The 13647-nt window shown below is 36.8% G+C and overlaps 1 protein-coding gene across 4 annotated transcripts in view; it reads right to left on the bottom strand.

The window, feature by feature from the left end:
- Mtdh (metadherin) overlaps positions 1 to 13647 on the bottom strand; it is a 66081-nt gene that overhangs the window by 28390 nt on the left and 24044 nt on the right. For all 4 annotated transcript variants that reach the window (XM_045143140.1, XM_045143141.1, XM_004663058.3 and 1 more), the window contains exons 3-6: positions 6750 to 6834; positions 5875 to 6051; positions 4078 to 4143; positions 2492 to 2728 (exon numbers count right to left, since the gene is read on the bottom strand). In XM_045143140.1, the coding sequence (XP_044999075.1) occupies positions 2492 to 2728; positions 4078 to 4143; positions 5875 to 6051; positions 6750 to 6834 (565 nt within the window). The remainder of the gene's footprint in view (positions 1 to 2491; positions 2729 to 4077; positions 4144 to 5874; positions 6052 to 6749; positions 6835 to 13647) is intronic.

Genomic DNA, 13647 nt, shown 5'->3' with positions numbered 1-13647 from the left:
CCATAAACTCAAGAGCAGGTATGTATAAATTACTTTATGATCATTCTTCCATACCGTGCTACCTTCTCAATATCTTCAAGATACTTGAGTATAATCACATATTGCAAAATGACACCTTGATCACATATGTATGTGGTCCCATAAAATTTTATCAATAGATGCTTTAGTTTAACTATGTGCTACACACAATGGCTAAGTCACCAAGGAATGCATTTTATTACAGGTCTGACTGTATTTTAAGGAGTACATACCTCTATGGGACCCTTCACACCTGTCTTCTCTCAAGGACTTATTATAAACCTAATTTCATATAAGTCTCTTTCAAATACAAAAAATGTTCTGATGTATCTATGGAAGTCCATCCATCTAATCTGTTTAATTTTATTGGTAGCAACACTAAGTACCACTTAATCAGTGTACTAATTATGAAATTGTACATAGCTTTTAAGTTAAAATGAAAAGCTATATACAGTAACAGTTTCTAACATTACTTTATAAAACCTGACCATTTGGCTTTACAATATATACTCAAAGATACTTTATTAGTACAGAAATTCATGCTTTCTTTTCTGCTAAAAAATAAAGATATGAATTTAGGGAATGTCTCTTTCAAATCCATGCATTTCTCCACTATTTTTGGATATCACAGGGAAGGAAGAGAATAAGCTTAAGAACATTAGTAAAGGACTCACAGCTTGCTTCTAAGGATCTAAGCTTTCTAAAAAGCGATGGGATAAAGCTAACAGTAAATTTTTTTTTTGTTGTTTGTTTTTTGGTTTTTTGGTTTTTCAAGGTAGGATCTCTTCTAGCCCAGACTGACCTAGAATTCAGTACATAGTCTCAGGCTGGCCTTGAACTCATGACAATCCTCCTGCCTCTGCCTCCCAACTGCTGGGATTAAAGGCGTGCGCCACCATGCCTGGCGGAAGTCTTCTTTTTTTGACTTACAAACTAAGAAATTTCTAGTGTTCCCCATATCAAAAATACCAGCCATTCGCACAATACAAAGACTGTATGTTTAATGTATAAGAAACTATACTTTGGTTAAAATAACAGCACAAGGCCACTAGACAAATGGCAAAGAACAGAACAAATAATTGGTAAAAGAGATAGAAATGACTAAGACAGTTACTGAAAAATATCTAACTGCCCTAGTGATTTTAAAAAGTTCACAGTTTATATACTTTTTTTACTTATCAAAACAGGAAAAATTAACCCCCCCAACCTTGGTTACATATATGATAAACAGGTACTTATGCTGAAAGTATAATTAGAATGACTCTTTTACCTTGATAATATAATGGAATATTATAGATATACTTAGCTCCTCTATCACAAATTATTCCCAGCAATCTATCCTAAAGAAATAACCTCAAACATCTTAAATGCAACACATCTAAAACAGCTAAAGAAAAAAAGATGGGGAGGTAATATGATGGAGAATGGAATTTCAAAGGGGAAAGTGTGTGTGGGGGGGGGGAAGGAGGGAATTACCATGGGATTTTTTTTTATAATCATGGAAAATATTAATAAAAATTAAAAAAAAAAAGAAAAAAAACGTCAGTTTTCTAATATGGGAATAGTTAGGTAAACTATGCTATGCTTACATATTATATGATGGGGCCATTTAATAAAAATGTTTACAAAAAGCAATGATATTGGGAAGGGCAAAAGGTACATGAAAATGCATTGAAGTTAGGTAAATTCAAACTATGGAAGAGAAAAAAATATAAAAAGTTTGTTAATGGGTGGTATGACAACAGGTACCCCATTAAGTTTTCCATATTTCATTTTCTATTATATATCAACATACTTCAAAATTAAACTGCTTATAACTTAATGGCTCCCAACAAATATAAGCTTCTCAAGTACTGTTCTTTATCATTAAAATCCAGGGGAAAGCTTAGTTGTAATAGGTATTTTACAGATTATAAAATACAAATGGAGGCTATAATAAAAACTACACTTCCACTTACTAGTCTTATTTACTCAATAAAACCACTAAAATTATCCCATGTCTGCTCACTCACAGTGTATTTACCACATCATTAATACTATGCAATTATACCAGTTAGCTTCTCTGAAAAGCATATGTGATCATGCAAAAGCACTGTATTAAAAGTAAATGACAAAAATATTATTCACTTGTTTCCACTTTCAAGCAAAGGATCTGGAATAAAGTCAGATTATTATTATTTCTGTATGCAGAACCAATAGTTCTCTCTTCTGCTTCTGTATCTCTCTAATAGGGTTTCATACAGTCTAATCTAACCTCTAACTCGCTATGTAGATGATGGTGACCTTAAACTCCTGATCCTTCTGCCTCTACCTCCAAAGGGTTGGAATTATAAGCATACGGTTATAAGGACTACTATTTCTACTGGTGGCTCTCTCCTACCATTCCTGAAAAAGTCAAGATGTATTAGATTAGCAATTTTAAATAATTTAAAATTTTAAATGAACTTAAAAAAAATTTTCTAACAGTTCTTACCAATGCCAGAAAATATTGAACGATCACTCCAATTCCTTCCCCAGTCTTTTCCATTTGTATTAACATCTCCAGTGTCTTGAGTCCAAGCAGATGGCTCTGTTTTCCTCTTGCCTGCAGAAGCAGGTGGAACAGAGTTCCACTTCTCCTCACCTGCACTGATCTGTGAGGAGAGCTTTACAGACTTTTCATTCCAGCCTCCTCCATTGACAGTAAGGGTTTCATTCAATCCTGAAGAAACTTAAAGAAAAGAAAAGAAAGATTAAAAATATGTTCATGAACAATAGGGTATTTTCAAAATTTTGTGATGGCTCAGCTTATTAGTTACTCTATTTTTTATTTTCTCTTTCAATCTCCTTTAAATAGCTTTAATCTAAAGAAAGTTTTAAGTTATGGCAGTGGCACTACAGATACCTTTTAAGGTTTGTTCTTGAGACAGGTTCTCATTATTTAGGCCAAGACTGGCCTTGGCCTGTAATCCTGTCTGTGTTTCCCTAGTGCTAGCATTACAGGGGTGCACCACCACACCCAGCGAACAGATTCCCTTTTAATTAAAAAATCAGTAGGAAGTTTGAATGTAACATGCTGTTCCCAGTGACAAAATGACTAGCTCAGAGAAGTATGACGAAGTGAAAAGGAAAAACGACACAACTCCTAGTATACTCTGAATACTCACCCACTGAGGAAAAGAAGACTTCTTAGTCACATGTTTTTTCCTTAACTATTTTTGTATATTACAGCATGTATAATGACGACCATAGACTAAAACCAACTTAGAAATTTAAAAATAGACTCTATGGCATTACCCCAAGCCCCTTAAAAGCCAGGACTTCTGGGAGGGGAACTGAGACATCACATGCATGCATGTTTGTGTGTGTGCACAAATATACAAAGGTGATTGTCAACATGTAAGTACATTTTCTGAGTGTTTGTGTTTGTTTTAGCTTCTCTGATGACTCTAAATACCCTGGGCATAAAGGAAGTTGACAGTGATAAGAACAAGTCTCAAGTGAGAAGGTGCCTTTTCATTTCTGAATTTATATTTTACTACAATGCTTTTATTTTCGGGTCAGCTATACTGCTGTACCTAATTCAATCATTATCATAAGGGAGTAAATGAAATTACTTTATATTTGTGAAGCACCAAAGAATTTTAGACTATAGTCCATTGTATTGTAAGATATGATACTGTCAAGGAAGTACTTACAAATTACAAGAACTGAAGTTTTTTTCCTTAATATAAGGGTAATGTCTTGTATCCCAAATATGCTCAAATTACACAGATGTTCAACAAAGATCCTTTTGTATTGGCTTAAATAATGTATACAACAACCAAAATCGCACATGAACTACCACTCAATGTTTTTCTGTTATGAAGGAAAAACCTAGAACATACCAAAAACTGTTACAAGTGATCTTTATTTAGTCCATTTTTCAAAATCTTTGGATCATGATTATGTTAATTTAGATATTAAAATTCGTTCTTAGGCTTTTTCTTTCCTTTGGCATCATTCGTGTAAGGGAAGAGAAATGTATACAAGTTCCTATTTTGATGGGCTTCAATTTAAGTTACATGTAGTTTCTCTCACCCTGAAGTGTAGAATCTCCTTTTCCAGACTTAAAGTTGCTAACTTGAACATTTAGATGAGAATCACCTGGTTGGAATAGAAATAAAATTTATTTAATGCTAAATAGGCCACTATGCACATTAAATTAGGAGTAACATTCAAGTTAATTTTTACTTATTATTTTACTTATTAATTCAAGTGCCAGTCCTGAAACTGGAAAAAAACAAAACATTCAACATGGAACTGAATTCTCTAGTTACCATATTTTTAGTCAACTAAGGTGTCAGTAAACGACATGGAAAACTGCCTAAATGAACAGGGCTTGTTTATTCTGCAATGGCTATGAAGATTCTTTTAGGTAGGAATTGCAGAATAGGCTCTGAAATTGGATTCAACTTTTCCACCTTTCAACAACAGGAGCTGCCTTTTCAGGAATCCTAGAAGCAAACACATCGATTTAAGAATTTCTCCAGTATTTGGGACCATAACCTTGGAAATATGGCAAGAAGTGAGAATGTAAGTTTTAACACAGAAATAGCAATTCTGACACTAAAAAGGATAATGATCACAATTTATCAACACCAACCAAATCAAACTAAAATACTATTAAATAGGGTGTGCAAGCAAGGAAGGCATGCTTGTGCCAGTGATAGGGGTCACCAATGAAAATACTAAAAGCATAGGTATATGTACCAGGAAAGTAAGTAGAGCTCATTGCTGAACTATGGCAGTAACTTCTAGCAAATTACTAAGCAAAAGCGCTAAAAAGGACCAAGGCTAAGAAAGTGGTCTGCAAACAACTGAGGGGAGTGGATGGGGAAGTCATTAAAAAAAAACAAAGGAAAGTAAACCAATGCTTTGAAGCAAGTTTAATAGCATCACTTTGCAGACTGCTATCTTCAGGGTAAAATGACAGCAATTAAAAGTTCTACCAGGGCTGGGCAACACCTTTAGCCTCAGAACTGGGAGGCAGAGGTCAGCCTACTTCAGGGACCTCCCCCTCCCCCCCCCCCCCCCCCCCCGGCAAAATAAAACAGCTTCAGGTACGGTGGCACATGCCTTTAATACCAGCACTAGGGAAGCAGATGTAGGAGAATCGCTCTGAGTTCAAGGCCAGCCTGGGGCAACAGAGTGAATTCTAGGTCTGCTTAGTCTAGAGTGAGACCCTATCTAACAAAACAAAACAAAAACTAAACTAAAAAGAAAGAAAGAAAGAAAGAAAAAAAAAAACTTCCAGGAAGCCATCAATATTGAATAGTTTGGACATCTGAAATTCTTGGGAGGAAAGATATCAATTTAATCACCGTTCTGGTCAAGATCTATCAAATACCTATGGAGAAAAGAAAAACAACAACAACAACAACAACAAAAAACCCCCACCAAAACTGGGGTGGATAAGACATTCAGATAGAACCTGTAATAACCACAACATGCCTATTTTTATCTTGGAATGAGAGTACCAACATGCAGAATGGCAATAAATAATCCATTTAGTAAATGTCTTATCTACTGTAAGAAACAGAGATGCAAGAGTGAATTGGGGCAATGATTCAGTACACACGAGGAAAAGCAGCAACATCATTTTCTCATGTGACTCAAGACAGAAAGGCAAATTTTAATTTAATAAGCCATTCATTAGGCAATATGTGACAACACTGCTGATACGAAGTATACCAGAATATGGTTCACAATATTCTCATGAAGAAGGGCATATCAGCACAATTATATTAGCAGATCAAAATAGATTTTGACATATTTTGTACATCTGATTTAAAGGATTTTGACTTGATGTACCACTCTTATGTTCCATTAATATACCTTTATTCTTCTTGGAACCAACAGGAAATGATGCAGTTGTAAGTTGCTCGGTGGTAACTGTGATGGCATTTTCTATCCCAGGGATAGTTGAATCCAATGAACCAGAATCAGTCAGCACTTTATCACGTTTACGCTGTTGTCGTTTCTCTCTGTGACTAATTTTAGTTTCCCAGGCTCCTGACATAGCCCGAGAAAAAAAATGTTATTCAGTAAGGGGAAACCAAAAAAGTTGTAGTTTTGAGGTAAAAAATGGGATGGGGCAGACATGATATATAAGTTTAGATATTAAGCTGAAAACCAAGAGTGCTGATTATATTAATTTTCCTACAAATTTATTTTAATCTCATTATTTTAGGCAACAGACTTATTTATTCTAGCATTTTTTTAAAAACATAAAATTTGTTATCTATGGTTTAGAAAGTGACAGAAAGGAGTCACCTCATGTATCTTTTTATCCTGCTGGGGAGGATCAACAGCTGTGTTATCTCCAACCACTAGCAAATGAGTTTAGAAAGTGATGAAAATAAATCGCTTATTTAAGAATTTTATACACAGCCTTTCAAGGCTGGTAATATTTAAGAATAATGAGGGAAAACCCATACCACACTTTTTGGAAGCAAAGATAACACAATGGTTTTTCAATTGCTCAAAATACTGAGGTAGTCCTAGGTTTTAAGGAAACACTATTGCATTCTTAAATAATTTAGGTAACAAAAGTACTTCCTAACATTTCACAGCTCTTTATATTAAAATCTATGGCAATTAAAAAGAGCTATATACAAGATTAAGTAAAACAAATGCAGCTTTTATGTCATATACTTTGGTTAAAAGAAGGATTTAAACTTCTTCTATAGTGCTTTCCCTTACTCAAATACCTTCATCAACTTCCTTTCCATCAGGGCGTGAACTGTTTTGCACTGCTTTAGCATCTGACTTTGATTTCTTCTTATTTTTCTTTGACTGAAAGTAAAATAGAATGTTACTTATTATTTGTTATGTTTTTAAAAAAGTAGGTGTCAGTAAAATACATAATGAAATGTATGATGCTGACAACTAAAAAGTTTAATAAACTTAATTTTAGAAACTTAAGATATAAGTGGTAATAATGGGGTTACCACTTACTGAGTGGCACTGTCAGCTAATTACAATAGTTTTCATATTTATTCCTTTAAAATACTTTCAGGAAAAGGTATTACCCCATCTTAGAGATAAGAAAAACAGAAATATTAGATAGGTTCTATTGGGTTACATTAAATTAGTAAATTAAGTTGAAATGAGAAACAATCATCTATCCGCTTCAAGCCTGAGTTCTTAAACATTATGTGTCCTACCTTACAGTACATGTAAGATACCATAGTGCCATAGTATGGTGTTCTCAGAGCAATAAAATTAAAACCTATCACCTGTGTTCAGAAGGAAAATGATGCAGTGACTATTGTTCTTTGGAATGCATATAGCACGTGGCTAACAAATCCTACGTACAATAAACTAATAAATCAAATGTATAAAACAGGTAATGTTTGTCAGTGTCAAAGCTATGTGAAATAAGATTTGTATATAGTAGGTACAATACAGGACACAGACATTTTGGAGTAGCTTTCCAATTCCTTCTTGCTAATTTTATATCTCCTTTCAAAAGCTTGCCAAAAACTCTGTAAAGCTATGATTTCTATATTTAGATAAGTGCTTCCAGGAGAGAATTAACATGTTTAAAACAGTGAAGAGGAGGTGTTTTGAGATAGGGTCTCGTGTAGCCAAGGCTGGCCTCAAACTTCTTGTATAGCCAAAGGTGAGCTCGAACTACTGATTCTCCTGCATCAGATTCCCAAGAGCTAGGATCACAGGTATTACCATGCCCAGCCTTAAAAACAGTTAATTTTTTTTTTTTTTTTGTTTACTTATTCCCAAGCAGTGGGGGAAGTAGAGAGAGAGATAGAGAGAGACAGACTGACAGAACAGAACAGAGAGAATGGGCATGCCAAGACCTCTTGCTACTATAAACAAACTCCAGATGCATGCACCATTTTGTGCACCTGGCTTTATGTGGGTGTGGGTATTGGGGAATTGAAGGCAGGCCACCAGGCTTTTGCAAGCAAGCACCTTTAGCCACATAGCCATCTCTCCAGCCCAAAGCAATGTTTGATTATACTTACAATGCATTCACTCACTTATTAAAACTGGCTATTCAGGTATCTTTATCTATCTTTGAGTTTATAGCTAAGTAAGAGAGTACATTTTAATTAATTATAAGCCTTTTGTATGAATAAGTATTAAGTCCAGTTTAAGTAACCAATAAATGAAAGCTAAGTGTTTTTCCTATCAACAAACTGAAAATACAGCCAAGTCCTTTATTGACTGATTGACTGATTTTTTTGAGGTAGGATTTCATTCTAGCCTAGGCTGACCTGGAGCACACTATGTAGCCTCAGACTGGCCTCCAACTCACAGGAATCCTCCTACCTCAGCCCCGAGTGCTGGGATTAAAGGTGTATGCCACCATGCCCAGCAGGGGTTGGCGGGGGGGAACATAGATGCCAACAGAGCCTCTAGCCTCTGCAAACGACGTCTACATGCATGTGCCACTGTGTATCTGGCTTTCTGTGGGTACTAAGGGATCAAACTCCTGGTCACTGGGCTTTAGGTGCAAGGACCTTAACCACTAAGCCATCTCTTCAGATCAAGAATCTATTTTTTTTTTTTTACTCCAAAGGCCAATTTACTCATGACAAGCAGGATAATCAAAAGCACATAGCAATAGTTTAACAATAGTTAAAAATCCATTTAGCAGATTAAAGAATCTATTTTTTTTTCTTTTTTTCCGAGGTAGGGTCTCACTCTGGTCCAAGCTGACCTGGAATTAACTCTGTCATCTCAGGGTGGCCTTGAACTCATGGCAATCCTCCTACCTCTGCCTCCCGAGTGCTGGGATTAAAGGCGTGCGCCACCACACCCGGCAAGAATCTATTTTTAACAGCTGTTTACTCTCCTGTTTTGCATTTGGTTTGTGTTTCGCATGTTCTCATTGTCATTAACATGTATCATACTAAAAATACTGCTTTGTCAGATTTACCAGGCTCACCTACTATTTAAAAGCCACGGTATACCTAATAGTCAACCTTTTCAAAAACTTTATTATTTTTAATTAAAAAAATTTTGGGGGGGTTTCCAAGATAGGGTCCCACTCTAGCTCAGGCTGACCTGGAATTCACTATGTAGTCTCAAGGTGGCCCCGAACTCATGGCAATCCTCCTGCCTCTGTTTCCCAAGTGTGCCACCATGCCTGGCTCAAAAACTTTAATTTGAGAGCAAAAGAGGTGGACAGGGCTAGAGAGACGGCTTAGTGGTTGAGGCACTTGCCTGCAAAGCTGAAGGACCCAGGTTTGATTGCCCAGGATCCACATAAGCCAGATGCAGAAGGTGGCGCATGCATCTGGAATGTTTGCAGTGGCTAGAGGCCCTGATACTCCCCTTCTCTCCTTCTCTCTGTTGAATGAATAAATAAAAAATGAAAATTTAAAAAACTACTACTTAGATTTTTAGTATGAAAAAGCATAAGTTGGTTCTTTGAGATCTCAAGTGATCAATGGCCAAATCTCATCTGAAACCTGGTGACTATTTTACACTTAACAGGCTAGTCATACTTCAAGTCTTTAATACTCTCAGGCTGGCCTCAAACTCACAGTAATCCTACTACCTCTGCCTCCTGAGTGCTGAGATTAAAGGTGTGCTTTCTATTCACTCCTAAAGTAAGGCTTTTGCTTTTATATTTTGATGGGAAAAAAATTGGATATTCAGAATGTTTCTAATTTAAATGTATAAATGCTAGTACACTGATAGTTTATTCACTTGTAAAATAGATTTTTCAACAGAAACAAAGGAATATATTATTTTTAATGTTTTAAAACTCATTTGTTTTAGCATTTGGTATTTAATGTTGTCATATCATGAAAAGGTAATGAGATCCAAATGGGGTATATACATCATTAGCCATGTTTACCAAGACCTAACAATTTTTCTGTCTCCAGGTCAGCAAATTTCTTACAGAAATTAAACTAGAAAATTTCAATCTTCAACATCAATAAGTTGTTTCTATAAATTAATAAGAAAGTTCTATATTTTGGGGGTAATGTTAACAAATGGATTCCCTAGAAAGATTTGAAAGCTTATTTTATTTATATTCTTTTGTTTTTGTATGTGTATGTGTGTGGGGGGGGGGAGGTTGTGGTTGTGTGTAGTTGTGTATGCACATGTGGGCATGTGGAGTACAGAGGTCAATATTGGGTGTCATCCTTAATTACTCTCCACTTTGGTCTGGAGCTCATCAATTGAGCTACATTAGCTGGCTAGCAACCCCAAGGGATTCTCCCCACTCTCTACAGGTGTGCACCACTGTGCCTAACATTTATGTGTGTTGGGGATCCGACTCAGGTTCTCATGCTTAAGCACTTTACCAACGAAGTCATCCAACTGGCCCAAGATTTAAAGTTTTAAAACGTGCCAGCAGTGATCGCTCCTTGTAGTAATTCCCACTCATGTCTCCATGTTGTAGATGAGAAAAGGGAAATGCAAATAATCTCTAACCAACACTAAGATGACAGAATTAGTTCTGGACCTCAGGTACTCAACTCAGAATCTGGACCTCCGGGCTATTTTTCTCCCAAGGCTGTGTAGCTGAGAAAATTTTCACATCTAAAAAGACAAATGCTTTTTAAAATTTATTTATTTATTTGACAGAGAAAAAGGGAGAGGGGAAAGAGAGACAGAGGGAGGGAGGGAGAGAATAGGTGCGCCAGGGCCTCCAGCCACTGCAAACGAACTCCAGAAACATGTATGTGCCCCCCTTGTGCATCTGGCTAATGTGGGTCCTGGAGAGTCGAACCTGGGTCCTTTGGCTTTGCAGAAAAACACCTTAACTGCTAAGCCATCCCTCCAGTCTGACAAATGCCTTTTAATAACAAAACCATACAGTGGGGCTGGGAAATGACTCTGTAGATAAGGACTTGCTTTCCAACTCTGTTTAGATCCCCAAACTCCATATGGTGGACTTCTGTAATGCCAGTGTTTATGATGAGATGAGAGGCAGATAGGAAATTTTCCTGGGAGACTGAACACTAGCTAGCCTGGTAACAAACACTGATCAATGAGAAACCCTGTCTCAAACGAGGTGGAAGGAACTGACCAGAACATTGTCTCCTGACCTCCACCATGTGCTGTGGCAGATGAGTGACCACATTCATGCACATAAATGCATCAAATAAATACTTGTAAGTAAACGAAGTTATACAATGAAGTTGTTTAGAATGTTTTTTTAAGTTTTTTTTTTCAAAAATTAGCTTTATGCTACCTGTAAAAGGCAGATTAAACAGAACTTTCCCCCAAAATATCTAAGTAGATAACCATGTCATTAAAAAAAAAATCAATAGATTGAAAAGATTTTTAGCAAAAGAAAAAGTATAATCACTTAAAAAAAAACTGGTCCACTTTACATTGAAAAGTATTTTGTTATAATATAAATTAATGAATCATCTTTGTTGAATGATTACCACCTCACCCTTATTATAAATAAATTTTGTTCTGCCAATTTGCAATCTAGCTTTAATTGTATTTATTACTGTTGTTTTGTTTGCTTTTGTCTCAATTTGGAGGCAGGGTCTCACTCTAGCCCAGGCCAACCTGGAATTCACTATATATTCTCAGGCTGGCCTCAAACTCACAGCAATCCTCCTACCTCTTTCCTTCCGAGTGCTGGGATTAAAGGGGTGTGCCACTATGCCCAGCTGTTATTGTTATTTTATAGAACTAATGTAACAGTCAAGTTTTTTTTTAGCTCCTTAATCCCCAAGTTTCATTCTTTTCCAGTCAAAGCAGCTCTTCTACTAGAGGTTTTTATCCAATTTTCCCCAAAAAACTTCCCATTCTTCCCAGAATACTGCTTATGGTGTTTCATTATCTCTGCTATCCCAGGTGAGGGTGCCAAAGACCAGACACACACACATTAGAAGTAAAGGTAACTTAATATCTTCTTTTTGCATCACAATGGATCCTCTTGGGCACTACATTTCAGATACTTAAAATAGATGCTAAAGGACTAAACATTATAGTAATCTATGACTTAAAAGTATGAGGGTTGGAGAGATAGCTTAGTGGTTAAGTGTTTGCCTGTGAAGCCTAAGGACCCTGGTTCAAGGCTTGATTCCCCAGTACCCATGTAAGCCAGATGCACAAGGTGGTGCATGCATCTAGAGTTTGTTTGCAGTGGCTGGAGGCCCTGATATGCCCATTCGTTCTCTCTGCCTCTTTCTCTCTGTCTGTCACTCTCAAATAAATAAATAAAAATAAAAATTAAGGGGATGGAGGGATGGCTTAGAGGTTAAGGTATTTGCCTGCAAAGCCAAAGGATCCAGGTTCGATTACTCAGGACCCACATTAGCCAAATGCACAAGGTGGCACATGTGTCTGGAGTTCATTTGCAGTGGCTGGAGGCCCTGGTGCACTCATTCTCTCTCTCTCTCTCCCTGTCCCTCTTTCTCTCTGTCAAAAAAAAAAAAAAATTAAAAAAATTATGAGCTGGTTAATAAAGACACAGAAAGATTCATGAGTCCTAGGGGTGCAAGGTCTGTTGCTGTCTGGCTAAATGTATATACTATGCTCACCAAAATGCCCAGTAAACACTTCTCTTAATGTTCATACCCATGTATTAATGCTACTCTCACTTTTGGTTAGAGAACCTTCTCTTTTCAGATGGCAGTGACCTTGGGATGACTCAGAAAGCATCATGGTGCTGGAAAGAAGTGACAAGAGTGCTCACACCTTCCAAGGCTCAGGGTCTATTTGTGAAAGTGGTGGCGGAAAGAATGTAAGTGCCAAAGGAAGGGCAAGACTCCTTACAATGTGCTTCTCCAGACACAAAATGGCCTGGATATCCATGACCTCACAGTGCCTGACACTACCTACACAAGACCATCATAATAAGAGGAAAAGATCATGACATCAAAATAAAAGAGAGAGACTGAGAGGGGGAGGGGATATGATGGAGAATAGAGTTTCAAAGGGGAAAGTGGGGGGGAAGGAGGGCATTATCATGGGATATTGTTTACAATCATGGAAGTTGTTAATAAAAAAATATTTTTTATTAATTTATTAGAGACAGAGAGAAGGAGAGAAATAGAGAGTGAAATGGGCATGGCAGGGACTCTAGCCACTGCAAACAAACTCCAGATGCATGTGCTACCATGTACATATGGCTTATGTGGGACCTGGAGAATTTAACCTCAGTCCTTAGGCTTTGCAGGCAAACACCTTAACTGCTAAGCCATCTTCATAGCCCAACTGTAGGACTTCAAAAAATTTATTAAAAGATCTGGAGATACACTTAGGAGATATTGTCACATATGATATAAAGAGGCATACTAAAAAAGAGGAAGAGGAAGAAAAGGAGAATGGAGAAAAAGGATAAGAATAGTAGAGAATTAAAAAATGTCCAGTTCTGAATGATAGGAATTCCAGAAGAGAACATGTCAGCCATTACATCTTCAGAACAGTAGTATGAGAAGATTTTCCAAAGTAAAGGGCAGAGCATCTAGGCTGACTGCGCCCACAGACTTAGCACAATAAAGGAAACCCATCATGGTTAGTTTCTTTTCCTTCCTTTAAAAAATTTTTTTTTTCCCGAGGTAGATCTCACTCTAGCTCAAGCTGACCTGGAAGTTACTATGTAATCTCAGGGTGGCCTCAAATTCATGGTGATCCTCCTACTTCTGCCTCCTGAGTGCT

This window comes from Jaculus jaculus, chromosome 2 (assembly GCF_020740685.1).
Source record: "Jaculus jaculus isolate mJacJac1 chromosome 2, mJacJac1.mat.Y.cur, whole genome shotgun sequence".
Classification (NCBI taxonomy): domain Eukaryota; kingdom Metazoa; phylum Chordata; class Mammalia; order Rodentia; family Dipodidae; genus Jaculus; species Jaculus jaculus.
Note: the sequence above shows the minus strand (reverse complement) of the source record. Positions and strands in the feature narration are given on the sequence as shown.